General features: G+C 38.3%; 1 protein-coding gene across 1 annotated transcript; it reads right to left on the bottom strand.

Moving 5' to 3' along the window:
* Nucleotides 1–12758: 12758 nt before the first annotated feature.
* On the bottom strand, nucleotides 12759–13943 carry LOC311598384 (upstream-binding factor 1-like protein 1; the record flags this gene model as incomplete). Its single annotated transcript, XM_084783438.1, has 1 exon — nucleotides 12759–13943. The coding sequence occupies one exon, from the start codon at nucleotides 13941–13943 to the stop codon at nucleotides 12759–12761; it is 1185 nt and encodes a 394-aa protein (XP_084639564.1).
* Between the last annotated feature and the right edge of the window lie 1289 nt (nucleotides 13944–15232).

The raw sequence follows: 15232 nt of genomic DNA, 5'->3' as shown, positions 1-15232 counted from the left end.
AAATGGAATCATCCCACATAAACAACTTAACAACACATCTGGAAGCTCTAGAAAAAAAAGAAGCAGAAACACCCAAGAAGAGTAGACGCCTGGGAATAATCAAACTCAGGGCTGAAATCAATAAATTAGCAACAAAGAGAACTATCCAAAGAATCAACAAAAACAAGAGCTGGTTCTTTGAGAAAATTAACAAGATAGACAAACCATTAGCCAATCTAACTAAAAGACAGAGAAAAACCATCCAAATTAACAAAATCAGAAATGAAAAGGGAGACATAACAACAGACACCGAAGAAATACAAAGAATCATAAGGACCTACTTCAAAGACATTTATGCCACAAAATTTGAAAATTTAAGGGAAATGGACAAACTTCTCGACCGATTCCATTTACCAAAATTGAACCAAGACCAGATAAACAAATTAAATAGCCCTATTTCGCCTATAGAAATAGAAGTAACCATTGATAGTCTCCCAACCAAAAAAAGCCCAGGGCCAGATGGTTTCAGCATAGAATTCTACCAGTCCTTCAAAGAGGAGCTAATACCGATACTATTCAAGCTATTCCGAAAGATAGAAATGGACAGAATATTACCAAACTCCTTCTATGAGGCCACAGTCACATTGATACCTAAACCCCACAGAGTCCCAACAAAAAAAGAGAATTTCAGAACAATTTCTCTTATGAACATTGATGCAAATATACTCAACAAAATGCTCGCAAAGTGAATACAACAGAATATCAAAGACATCATTCACCATGACCAGGTAGGCTTCATTCCAGGCATGCAGGGATGGTTTAACATATGGAAATCTATCAATGTAATCCACCATATAAACAAACTGAAAGGGAAAAACCACATGATCATCTCTTTAGATGCAGAAAAAGCATTTGACAAAATCCAACACCCATTTATGTTTAAAGTTCTGGAGAGATCGGGAATACAAGGCACTTTTCTAAACATAATAAAGGCTATATACATAAAACCAATAGCCAACATTAAACTAAATGGAGAGATACTCAAGGAAATCCCTCTAAAATCGGGGACCAGACAAGGCTGTCCACTTTCCCCATATCTCTTCAATATAGTTCTTGAAGTTCTAGCCAGAGCAATAAGACATCAAAAGGATATCAGGGGGATCCAAATGGGAAAGTAAGAAGTAAAATTATCCCTATTTTCAGATGATATGATAGTGTATATAAGTGACCCCCAAAATTCCACCAGAGAACTCCTAGAGCTGATAAACACCTTCAGCAAATTGACAGAATACAAAATAAAATCAAAAAAGTCAGTAGCTTTCCTATATACAAATGACAAACAGGCAGAGGAAGGAATTAGGAAAATTACTCCCTTCATGATAGCCATAAGAAATATAAAATATCTAGGAATAACCCTAACCAAGCAAGTGAAGGACTTATTTGAAAGAAACTTTAAACCTCTGAAGAAAGAGATTCAAAATGACATCAGAAGATGGATGTCTATGGAATACTACTCAGCTATTAAAAACAAGGAAATTCCAAAATTTGTGGACAAATGAATTGAACTAGAAATTGTCATAATGAGTGAGTTCACACAGAAGCAAAAAGAGCTAAATGGTATATACTCACTTATATCGAGACACTAGTCCAAGGTGTTGTCCGCATGAAAAACTATACCTACCAGGAAAGTGGGTAAGAGGGGAGGACATCCTATTGAGACTTTAGGTGTGAGAATCCTGGGAGAATGAGGAAATAGAAAGATCCAGCAGGACCTGGAAAACTACAGGCGAGTCTGGGCCCTAAGGTCCTCCACAAACTATGGCAACAGCCAAAGAAACTATATGCAGTAAACCTCGAACCGCGACCCAAACTAGCCGATGGACAGGACATTCTCCACTGTTGAGTGGAGAAGGAGATCTGACTTTCAAACAAACTCTGGTGCTCCATATTTGACCATGTCCATTGGATGGAGACGCCTGGTGGCACTCAGAAGAAGGATAATAAGTCACCAAGGAGAGTCTTGATAACCTATGAACATATACAGGGGGAGGAGGTCCCCCTCAGACACAGACATAGGGGAGGGGAGTAGGGGGGAAGTGGGAAGAAGGGAGGAATGGGAGGATACAAGGGATGGGCTAACAATTGAGATGTAATATGAATAAATTAATAAAAAAAGAAAAGCATCAAGCACTGACCCATGTCAGAAGTCTAATACATATTAAGGACAGAAGGCACATACCTAAAATTAGTGAAGGCAGTACACAGCAAGCCTCTATCCAACTTCAAACTAAATGGAGAGAAAAGAGAAGCAATCCCACTGAAATCAGGGACAAGTCAAAGTTGTCCTCTCTGTCAAATCTCTTCAATTTAGTGTTTCAAATTCTACCGAGAGCAATTTGACAACTAAAGGAGATCAAGGGAATATAAATTGGACAGGAGAAAGTCAAAGTATCACTATTCAGATGACAGTATTCAGAAGCACCTTCAAAAATTCTACCAGGGAATTCCTATGGGTGAAAACACCTTGAAGAAAGTGTCTGGATTCAAAGTTAACTAAAAACAGTCAGGAGCTACCATGTATACCAAAGACAAATGGGCTGAGAAAGAAATTAGGGAAATATCACACCTAACAATAGCCAAAAATAAAATAAAATGAAATAACGCCCTTGGTGTAACTCTTACCAAGCAGGTGAAAGACTGTGAAGAAAGGAACTGAAAAACTTGTCAGTACATGGGAAGATCACCCAAACACAGGGATCAGTAGTATTAGTGTAGTAATGGATGACCATTCCGCACTTAATGTGAATTATGTACTCACGATCAAAGCCTTGCTTGGAACTGCATATCCTGAAGGCACCTCCATGGTTGTAGAGTTTGTTCTTAAAGGCTCCACTGCAGAGACACAGACAGGGCTTGGGTAGCTGCAAATGACAGTGTCTTTCCAATCTAATTCTCCTTCTATACAGAAAAAGAGAGAGGTAACTTAATTACCAGGTAATCCCTCCCACAAATAAAGAAAAGCTTGTTCAGATTGTCAAGGAAACTGGGTGTGGTTGCATAGGACTTTAATCTCAGTAGCCCATAGGCAGTGGCAACCAGATCTTTGTGAGTTCAAGACCAGCCTGCTCTGCAAGGTAAATGTAGGACAGCTAAGGCTCTGTTATACAGATTATCCTTGGGTTAAAAAAAGACAGGCTTGGTGGAGCATAGTTTAATTCCAGCAACTGGGAGTAAGAGGCAGGCTGTTTTCTGTGAATTTTAGGCCAGGCTTTTACCAGCTAGTACAGGACAGTCAGGACACAAGAGAAACCCTGTTTCCAAAAACCAAGGAGAAGAAGAAGAAGAAGAAGAAGAAGAAGAAGAAGAAGAAGAAGAAGAAGAAGAAGAAGAAGAAGAAGAAGAAGAAGAAGAAGAAAAGATAAAATAAAAAACACTGTCACAGTAAATGAGGCAGGCTTCAAACTCAGAGTGTTCTTCCTGCCTGTGACTCCCTAGTGTTGGCTATAAAGGTCTGTGCCACGAAGACCGGCATTAAAAAATCTTGAGAGTATAAAATCCTATTGTCACAAAATGCTCAAATCACACCACATACAGAACAAAGAAAACTTTATTAAATTCCACAAAGGTAAATGGCCAAGTACCATGTAATGGCAAACCCATCAGAATCACAACAGACATTTGTGAAGAGAACAAAAAACCAGAAGACCTGCACAGAGGCCATGGACATAGCAAGAGACCACCTATGCCAATCGAGACTATAATACCCAGCAAAACTATCAATTACTACATATGGTGAAAGTAAGGTATTCCATGAAAAGCAATATCAAAACAGTACCCATGCACAAATACATCCCTACACAAGATAATAGAAGGAAAATGCCAACTCACAGAGGCTAAGTACACTACACCAAGGATAACACAGGGCATAGTTAACTGCACTTTTTAAAAAATCTAAACCAGACAAACACACAAACACACTACCACAACCCATAGAAAAACTAAATAAACTAATATTCATTGGTTTATCTCCCCCAAGGTCAGTAGTATCAAGTATCCAATAAAATATCATTATTAACCACAGATTTGCTTCCTTCTCACGATTCTACTGCCTTGAAATCCCCAGTTAGCACCCAACAGTACTGAGTGGTTTCCAATATCTTTTTATTCACATTCTTAGTCCTATCGCTAGCACACAAACCATGGTAGGCAAGGTGTTCATGAAGCCTCAGCCTGACCATACAGCATGTAAACAATGAAGCCTCAAAAGGTACAAGAGGATGCAAATAATAAGTTGTATTAACCTTGAATCCTACCAGATAACAATGCCACATAAACTTCTTAATACTGAAGAACAAGACTGACAGTTATTTTTAAGTATCCAATGTAAAGACTACGAACTGGTCCATTATTTAAAAATCTGTTCTAAAATATTGATTATATCACATGGACATAAATAATAAATGTACCTTCAACTCTTTGAATGGAGTGAAAATCAGGATTGTTAAGGATGGGCTAACTTCAAACTCAAAATTCTCTTGCCTCAACCTCTCATTATAGTTCCTGCAAAACTGAGTCAATTCTATTATCTTTTTATTTACTTTCTTAGCGCTGGAGTTAGAAATGGATACATGCTAGGGAAGTCATTCATGAACTGCTTCTCCAGCAAAGGAGCTCATTAAAAGTATAATATCATTAAACAAATGTGTCCTAAATCAATACACTAATAAAATATTCTTTAAAGAGTTAAAAATATATTTGAAAGACAAGAGTATAATGTTTTCCAGTAGAATATCTCATATATGAGGCACTATGTGATTTCTATAATGAACACTAAGTATAGATACCATGCTAAAAGTCATACTATGAGATATCTCCATACATTCCAAAATTAGATTCACCATAATCAAAAAATAAGTGAGGAAACCATAGTCATCTCAATTTTAAAATTACAATATATTAAAATTTTGTACCTCAATACTGAACTGAAAATACGAGCATTCTCTATTTTAACTATCACAAGAACTTCCATATGAGAATTCCTGGCCTTGGAGAAAGTATAAATGCATGGACTGAGGATTTCCACTCACCTCCAGACCCCTGGTCTTATGGAAGCTTGCCTTTTGCTTCAGAGATGCTGTTCCTTCTGATCTCTCTGGAAAACAGCCCTAACTTGAAGAAGGGCCTCACTGTGTAACCACCTCCTATGGCTTCTGAACTGACTGAGTTTTACCCTTCTTGAGAATTTATATAGAGATCTGAAGACCCCACCCTAAGGTGGAATGTTTAATATTAGCATAATTAACCTGTACAATCTCCTTTTTTAAGACTGGGCATATTTCCAGTGTTGTTTAATCCTTCTGTCTGTTTGGCTGTTGTTAGATCGATGAGACAAGTCTTATCATAGACCCTTCAATTGATCAGATGATAATAACTTGAAAGGAACTTAGTGTGATGGAGAATCTTGATTAAATTAAAAATAGAATGTTCTGGATAGCCTACTGAGGAATTTTTGTGCCTTCTCGCCTCTCTCTCTCCCTTCCTCCCTCCTCCCCTCTCTCTCTCTCTCTCTCTCTCTCTCTCTCTCTCTCTCTCTCTCTCTCTCTGTCTCTCTCTCTCTCTCTCTCTCTCTCTCTCTCTGTCTCTGTATGTCTCTGTCACTAATTCTTTCTGAAACAGGGTCTCTGTTATGTATCTCTGACTATCGTCAAACTAGCTGTGTAGACTAAACAAGTATCCACTTCAGAGATCTGCCTCTGCTTCCAATGTACTGAGATCCAAGGCATGTACCACCACACATGGCAGAGAAAGATATTTCCTTAATTGAGTGAAGTGAAGTAGGAAGAATCACTGTGAATCTGGGTCCCTCTTTTGGTGGCAGTCCACTTGAAATTGAAGAAGCTTCAGGTTTTTCACATGTCCTCACTCATGCCAGCCATTTTGTCTATCTTAATGCTATGATCCATGTGAAATTCAACTTCATAGAATTCTCTACCACACTGGAGGCAATTAGCTATCCAGAAATCCTCCGAGACTCCAGGCCAATATTAGTACTGTAGAGTCATCCATCCTTGAGGAATGAAGAGTTGTTGGATTCTGGTCATCCTGGTGCTGAAACAGCCATTGATGGACTAATTAGACCACATCATGTCATCCAATCTAATAAGTGTCCCTTTTGTTTTACAGTCATTTTCCCAGGTCTGGTTCTCTAGAGATCATGACTAACTTATGATTCCAAATTTCACAGTGAAACTCACAATTCTATATTTAGCAAGAAATAATTTAAAAATCACTATGTATTTAATTTCTTTGTGGTGAATTATATACTTTAAAGAAGATAAACCTTCCATTAATCCCAGAACTGGGAAGGCTAAGGGTGCTGGATCTCCTTGAGTTGAAGCCAGCCTGGTCTACAGGGCTTGTTTGAGAAATGCCAAAACCATTACGCAAAGAAACTCTGTCTCGAAACGCAAAAAGGGGAACAAAGCAACAATCATAAAATTGTTTAAAAAGAACAATTTAATGTTCTGGTCTATGTATCTAATCTAAAGACACTACTACTCTAATCAAAAGAGCCATTATCTCAATAAATTTTTTATTTCATCATTAGAAGTGCTTCCATTTTTGTCAATAGTTCAACATCTCCAAATATCTATAAAAGTAGAAAAACTGTTCCAATGTAGTTTTTTAAAATAAATTTTAAGACTGAAACTTGTTATGGAGATCAGGTTAGATTAGAACTCACAAGCTGTACAACCATACCAAGCTGACTATTTTCTGTAGAAGATGAAAATATAGAGGATAAAATCTGTTCATCAGGGCTGGTTGTGGTGGTGCACTCCTTTAATCTCAACATTGTGGAGAGAAAAGAAGATCTCTAATTGACCAGCCACAGCTCCATAGTGAGATGATTTCTCAAAAAACAAACAAAACAAAATTAAATGTTTATGTATTAAAACAAAAATTGCTATTTCATAAATTGAAAACTCATGTCTGTCCTTGTAAACATGCTTATATAATAACCACTTATGAGCCTTGTGGTTAATTTTCCTTTAATGAAACTTAGAATTATGTACATATTTTGTTTTTGGAGACAAAGTTTTTCTATAGGCCTGCCTCTTCTAAAACTCACTTGTAGACCAGGATGGCCTCAGCTTAGAAATCTCCTTGCTTCATCCTTCTTAGGGCACAGCAACTGCAGAAGGGTAAAGACGTGGTAGATATGACAACATTTATAACACCTGTATGGCTTCAAATGACCATCACTTAAGAGAAATCTTGGGCTTGTTGTTAAAATGGAAACGTATTGATTCCAGAAAAACATACAAGTGCAAGGCAATGCTGTAGACAGCGGCAGCATGTTGGTCTCCTTTTATGACCACACTTATTAGCCAGTTAAAGACTTAGTATCAAACTCCAGAGAACCACTCAGGGTACCTTATTCCTGAAGACTAACAGAGAAAAACCATAATTATATTTGGGTTTGAGATTCTTGCCTCTTGATCTCTTACTCTCCTACCTCTTTCTCTCTTTCTCTGTCTCTGTCTCTTTCTCGCTTGGGGTACCTCTCCTCCCTTTCCTTCCCTCCTCATGCTCACTTAAATCATATACTCTTAAAAATAAATGAAATTATGACTTGAAATTGAACAATTTTGAGTAAAGTGCCCCTTTTTTCTCCCATACAACATAATATTCCAATAGTACAAGTAAGATGGTAGATATAGCATTCCCAGGTTGATGTGTTCCTTAGGCCTTTGTAGGATATTTGATTCCATTGTGATCCTTGAGACAGTGAATTGCAAAAGGCAGCCTTTGGTTTGGGGGTCCTTCATCCCTAGCACACAGCTTTCTTCCAAGAGGTTTCAACACACTAGATTTAATAAAGTTATCCCTAGGTCAAGAAGCAGAGCAAGAAATCAGCTGATTTCCAGGTATTCTATGAAAAACCATATCAAAACAGTACCTATTCACAAATCCATCCCTACACAAGATAATAAAAGGAAAATGCCAACCCATGGAGGCTAACTACACTGCCCCATGGATAACTCGGGGCATAGTTAACTTCGCTTTAACAAAATGTAAACCAGACAAACACACTACCACAACCCACATGAAAACCAGATAAACTAATAGTCATTGGTTAATCTCCCCGAAGGTCAGTAGTATCAAGTATCCAATAAAACAGGATTTGTAACCACAGACTTGCTTCACTCTCAGGATTCTCCTGCCTCAACATCCCAAGCTAGCACCCTACAATACTGGGTGGTTTCCATTATCTTTTTATTCACTCTGTTCGTGTTATGGCCATCTAGGTGACGAGACTAAGAAGGATTAAAAGCTGAGCATGTCTGTGTCTACCAATCCAGTTCCAAACAAATTTACTCCATTTTCCTTTAAGGGTACCCTCTCAGCTTTTCTTTCTCATGGTCACTGATGTTACATATCTACCGTCCGTGGCACACAGGCATCACTATTGCAGACATCCTCCATTCCAGTTTGAACAAGTACACTAGCTGTAGATAGTGGGACAAAAACGTTCCACATATATATCTCATAGATCATCATGGGCTGATGAATTACAGCCTACATTTCTACCAACTAGTATTAGCAAGTAGTGAACAGCTAGACACAATACATTAAGTTACATTTTTTTTGACCTCACATTATTGGAGAGTACATCTGAGCACTAAATTAAGGAAGCTTATATATGAAGAGAAAAAACAATGATGAATGTTCCACAATTACTGTGAATTATGTACTCAGGATCAAAAGCTGCCCTGGAACTGAGTTTCCTGAAGGCCTCTCCATGGTTGTAGAGTTTGTCCTTAAAGGCTCCACTATGGAGATGCAGGCATGGCTTGGGTAGCTGTAAACAGCAGTGTCTTTCCCATCTAATTCTCCTTCTACGTAGAAAAAGAGATAGGTACATTAATTTTCAGGCAATCCAGCACACAGATGAAGCAAATTGTGTTCAGACTGTCAGGGAAAATGGGCCTGGTAGTACAGGCCTTTAATCTCAGCACCCCCTGAGGCAGTGACAGCCAGATCTCTTAAAGTTCAAGGCCAGCCTGGTCTCCAAAGTGAGTGCAGGACAGCTAGGGCTCTGTTGTGCAGAGTAACCCTGTCCTAAGTAAGCCAGGCATCAAGGGGCACACCTTTAATGCCAGCAGTTCATGATGCTGAGACATGCAGATTTCTGTGAGTTCCAGGCCAGTCTGGTCTACAGAGTAATTCCAGGAGAGGATGAGCTCTGGTACACAGAGCAGCCCTGTCCTCAGAAAGCCAGATGTGGTGGTGAAAGACTTTCATCTCAGCACTGGGAAGGCAGAGGCATTACAGGCTCTGTGAGTTCACCTCCAGCCTGGGCTATCTAGTGAGTTCCAGCACATTACTATGTGCTTTGTAGTAGGAACAGAAATGAATATGAGGTTAAAACAATGCCTAAGTATTAAAACAGAATTTTCTAGTTTTAAGATTGAAATGTCATGTCATTCCTGATAAATCATGCTTATATAATTACTATTCCTGTGCCTCTTGGTTAATTTTCCTTTAATCCTACACAGAATTAGGCACATACTTGGGTGTTTTTTTGGACACACTTTCTATTTGACACTTGTTGTTCTAAAATTCACTCCGTAGCCCAGGCTGGCCTCATCTCAGAAATCAGCATGCCTCTGAGTGATGAGTCCTTGGAAGAAAAGTGTGTGCTTCCACTGCAAAGCTGGAAATAAACACTTCATTCTAATATAAATTGTGAGACTTCTATCTTCCTACCTTAATAATTAAGTGATTAATCCTTTACATACCCTACTACTACAGTGATATTCCTTAGAAAAAAATTAAATTACTAAATATAAAATATAATTATGTATTTATATACTTATTGAATTTAATTTTTTTGAGACAAGATTTCTCTGTTAGCCTTTCACGTCCTGGATTCACTTTACAGACCGGGATGGCTCCAACTCAGAGACCTGTCTGCCTCTGTCTGCTTAGAGCTGGGATTTAAGATATTTGCCCCCACTTTATAGCTAGAATTAAATATTTTTATTTTATTTTTCTCTATATAAACTTGCATAATTAGTTTCACACCTAAGTTCTGTCCCTAATAGTTAGCATATTAATCATTTACACACCCTAAAGAAAACATTTTCTACCACAGGGCAAAATAAATATTTGCTCTCTTTCTCATTTTCTCTCTCTCTCTCTCTCTTTTTGTCTCTCTCCCCTCTCTCCCTCTGTCTTTCTCATTGTGTGTGTGTGTGTGTGTGTGTGTGTGTGTGTGTGTGTGTGTGTGTATGTTCTCGGTTTTATTGTTGTTGTTTTTGTTGTTGCTGTTGTTTTTCAAAATAGTGTTACTCTCTGTAGCCTTGGCTGTCCTGGACTACCTAGGTTGACTAGCTGTCATCCAACTCACAGAGATACACTTGCCTCTGCCCTCCAAGTTCTAGGATTAAAGGACAGTGTCACAATGTCCAGCTAAGTTTTTTGTTTGTTTGTTTTTGTTTGTTTGTTTGTTTTCAGGGTTTGTCTACATAGGCTTGGTTGTCCTAGGATCCCATTGAAGAACTCTGTGTCCTCAAAATCACACAGATCTGCCTGTGTCCACCTCCCCAGTGAGAGGAAAAAAGGTATGTGCCTACATGACAGGTTAGGATCTTAATTCTAATATATATTATGTCTAAAACACCACTTTATCCATGACTTCATAAAATATCATTCACTTCTAAATTTATGTATTTTTTGTTTATTTATTTATATCCTACAACATTCTGTAGCTCTGGGGGACCTGGAAAAATAGATAGATATTCCACCCAGTGCATACTGAGTTAAAAGTGTGCTCTATTGATCCCTGCTTCATTTAGACATTTTTGCATAGTATTGCCTTGTTTCTATTTTAGTTTTGTTCATTTGTCTTTGGATTTCCACACAGTACTCTCTCATTGGGCTGTAGCTTAGGCCTTTCATATTAAGAGTTGTAAGAAATCATTACTGAATTGCCAGTATGAAATTGAGTTCACTCGTTATTGTAGCCCATGGAAGCCTTGAAATTGAAATTTCCTTGCACTATAACTCTTATAGACAGAGATCCTTCTGTCCCTGCCTTCCTGGTGCTGGATCAAAGGTGTGCATGACTTGGGAGGGAAAAAGCAGTGAATCTCTTTATGCTCAAGGTAAGGCTGATGTACATAGCAGTTCAACTACAGCCAGGCCTATGCGTGGAGAGAACTTGTCTCAAAATCCCATAAAAGGATTGTATAATGTTGAATTTGTCCTATGGTTAGTATAAAAAACACTCTTGCAATGGAATACAAAAACTATTGGTTATGTGACTCAGAGTTGTAGGGTTCATTCCAAGCTGGCAGCTGCTAGAAATCCTGAATTCAGCATGGACATTTTTTTTAATTTCACCTTAGCCTGGGTTTCATACCACGGTGTCCTCAGGCTCAGGCATTTAATGGGGGCAGGGGAAGGGAGGGAGGACTTCACTAATACATGGTTCATGAGATTTCTCAACCTCCATAATTATACTTCTCCCCATGTATCCGTTGACCTGTGTATTCTCTGGGTACCTCTAGAGAGCTTTGAGGATTATACTGCAGAGGAATTCCATCACTACTTGATTAAAGATATGATAAAATCAATACACAACATTTATTAAAATTCTTTATTTGTATAAGTAAATATCTACTTCTGGCAACATTCTATAACTTATTTAAAACTATATATCTACACAATTTTATGGATCCCTATCCTATAAGTTTTAACCAAATTTCAAAAAGCAGATGAGAAAATATTAATACTAGAACTATCTTTTCATATAGCTACATGAATATATTTGATCCAACATCTTCAAAAACTTAAATAAAAGTGTACAAAAATTGTAAAAGTTGTAAAATGTACATACACCAAAACAACGATTTTCATTGGAGAACACAGAGACAAGCATTCATTAAAATCAGAATAATATTGTGCTTTAAGTATGAAAATGTAAGAAGATATTTTGCAAATTTCACCTTAAATAAATGACAAATAATTGACGATATATCTTTATATCCTTATTTAAACATTCTATGTTCAAGATATATATCAAAATATTCTACTACTCTATTAACATTAGAAATTTTACAATCTAGGCTAAAAAAATTAATAAAATGAATATTTCAGTAAAAATAGTCTCAAAGGTACTGATAAATATATTATAAAGCAACTATAAATGAATATGGCTTAGAATATTCAGCAGCTAAAGAAATAGAACTTATATTAATTTTCTTTAAAATTGCACTCAGCAAAGTAACAACAGTAATGGTACTGTTGTATTAAAGACCAATCAGATAATGTTACAGAAATAATAGGTGGTTGTACCTATCTATTAGTGTTTCTACTTATGCTTAGTTTCAGACTTGGTGTTCATTGAGTCCAACTCCAAGGCCTGAGAAACCCTCCCTCGAATGAGCTGATACAGTTTATAGACTCATGGGTAAGCTTTGTAAGGATGATTCATATTTTGGTCAAATCAAATGTAAATAGCTTTTATGTGCTGCTTCTGAAGGCTTCTTCCTGTGCCTAGGACTCCGATTCAGGCAGTAGGATGGCATACTCCCTTCTCTTACTCCTCCTTTGCCCTTAGTGAGAAAGGAAGGATATAGGAGAGAAAAGCAAGGGAGTATAAAAACCAAAAGTGGACGGTTCGTTCTCTATCAGGGTTGTCTTGGGTTTGGATTTGAGAAAGAAATGTGGATAAAACAGAGTCTAAATTAGATGGTTCCCCGAGAAAGACATCAACCATCTTCACCTGAACTGCTAGAGTTTGAGGAGCTAGTATAGTTTTCCTGTTTCCCATCTTCTGTGTTAATGGGAGTGGATGCATGGGAGCCACCATCACGTCCCGTAGTAGTCTCTGATGAATCTGCCCCAGAATCCATAAGCCCTTGTTCCTTTTCAGGCCTTGCTGGCAGGCCCCTTTCTGAGGAGGAGTGCACATCTGTTCGAGCACGCTTGGGGCTTCTGCCTCCAGATATGGCCATGTTCTTTCGCTTCCCACAGGAAGCCTTTGCCTCTGTGTAGGCTGCATATTCCTCTGGTGACAGTTTCTGGAGCCAGCGGTTCAGCTTCACCCAGTATTGTTTCTGAAGAGCCTCGGCCTGTTGCTTATAAAGTTCTCTCTGGTCCTGTGGGACTCTGTGCCAACGCCTGCTAATCTCAACCCAGCGTGTCCTGAAGGACAGATGCCGCAGCTCTGGGCTCGACCAGGAATCTTGGTGAAATTTCTCGTAGGCGTTCATAGGAGGTTTCTTGGGTTCTCCCTGAAACATCTTGTTGGAGGAAAATGCTTTGGGCAATGCCATTTCTGGAGGAGTCTTTCCCGTTTTCATAACTCTTTCTGATTTTTTAGACTCTTTGATTTCATGACTCTTCGGCAGCACAGACTTCTTAGGAGACCCTCCACCAGTATGTTGTTTCTTGAACTGAGTCAGTTTTTCCTGGAAGTCTTGTTTGTCCTTCTGGAAGTCTTGAACATATCTCTGCTTGACCTCCTCAGGCAGCTGATTGTATTCTGTAGCTATGACTTTAGTCAACTGCCCATTGGTGTACTTGGGGTACTTCTTAGAGTACTCAGCTCGCTTCTCCTTGTAAAAGCGCATATAGGCAGTCAGGGGTCTTTTGGGGAAGTCAGGGTGTGGCTTGACTTTCTCAGTTTTGCCAGGTTCTTCAATCAGTTCCTTGGCCTCCAACACTAATTCTGTCAGTGTGCGGAACTTCCTCAAAGGATGAGAAATCAGCGCCCACTTCAGTTTGCACATTTCTCCTGAATACTGTTTAAAAGCTACTTTGTCCCAGTCTAGGTCTGCCTGGGTTTTTTGGAAGGCCTGGAAGTCACCTGGTGGGATGTTACTCTTGATGGATTCCAGTAACTTCAGAAGGTCTCTTTTGGACCATAGGCCTGGGTCATCAGATGATGCCATCCTACGCCGAGATTCTGTGCCCACGAACAATAGCTCAGTTGTACAAACACTTCCACAGCAGCTTGAACAGCTTGGAAACACAGCTTAGTAGGCTCTTTTGGAATTCCACAGATTCTGTGAATCAGTATTCTGAACAGAAACAAACAAAAAGTTACATGTCATTACTGGAATTGTTGAACAACATCAGGTATCACTAGTAAGGTGGTGCTCATAGAACTCACTTACTATTAACAATGTAATATTTTATCCCTTAAAAATAAAAGATGTTTGCATTATTTGCCATTGGTACAGGTGCACGCTCTTGTGCCTCCTTTACCAAATCTTAATAGAACCTGCCTAAAATTGAGAGAACGAAGGTGCTGAAGGTGGGGTACACCTTTAATTCCAAAAATAGTATGGTAAATCTCTGTAAAATCAATGATAGCCACTTCTATATATCAAAGTCTAGGACAACCAGTGCTGGATAGAAAGACTTAGAAAGTAAAGGTAATTGACTTGCACACCAGAATGGAGAGGCTTAGGTGACACACAAGAAAACCATCTCTATATTGTTAAAACCTATTTGAGGCAAAAAAGCAAATCTTCATTTAGTGTCGAAGATCTCATACACTTAAAATTATATTATTTCTGTAATGAACTCTAAGTGTAAATACCATGCTAAAATCAATTTATAAGTAGTCTCTGTACATTCAAAATTTAGATTCATAAAGATCATAAAATAAGTGAGGAAACCATGTTAATTTTTTAGTGTATAATTTTATTTATTTATTTTTAATTTTTTCTCTTATATTAATTTATTCTTGTTACATCTCAGTGGTTATCCCATCCCTTGTATCCTCCCATTCTTCCCTCCCTCCCATTTTCCCCTTATTCCCCTCCCCTATGACTGTTCCTGAGGGGGATTACCTCCCCCTGTATATGTTTATAGGGTATCAAGTCTCTTCTTGGTAACCTGCTGTCCTTCCTCTGCCTGCCACCAGGTCTCCCCCTCCAGGGGACATGGTCAAAGGTGAGGCACCAGAGTATGTGAGAAAGTAATGTCCCACTCCCTACTCTACTGTGGAAAGTGTATCTTAAATTTTAATATTATGTAAGATTAAAATTGTGTTGCTCAATATTAAACTGAAAAAACATCATTCTCCTTATTAACGATCACCAATATTACTATTTGAAATTTCCTTAAACCAGTGAATTAATGAATTTATAGAATCAGGAATTACTCCTACCTCTAGATATCTGGTCTTATGAAAGCTGGCAAAAAAGCTGCCCATCATTTAGGAGGTGTTGTG

This window comes from Acomys minous (genome assembly GCF_964271855.1).
Source record: "Acomys minous genome assembly, chromosome: 5".
Classification (NCBI taxonomy): Eukaryota; Metazoa; Chordata; class Mammalia; order Rodentia; family Muridae; genus Acomys; species Acomys minous.
The sequence above is the reverse complement of the archived record's forward strand: the minus strand, read 5'-3'. Positions and strand labels throughout refer to the sequence as shown.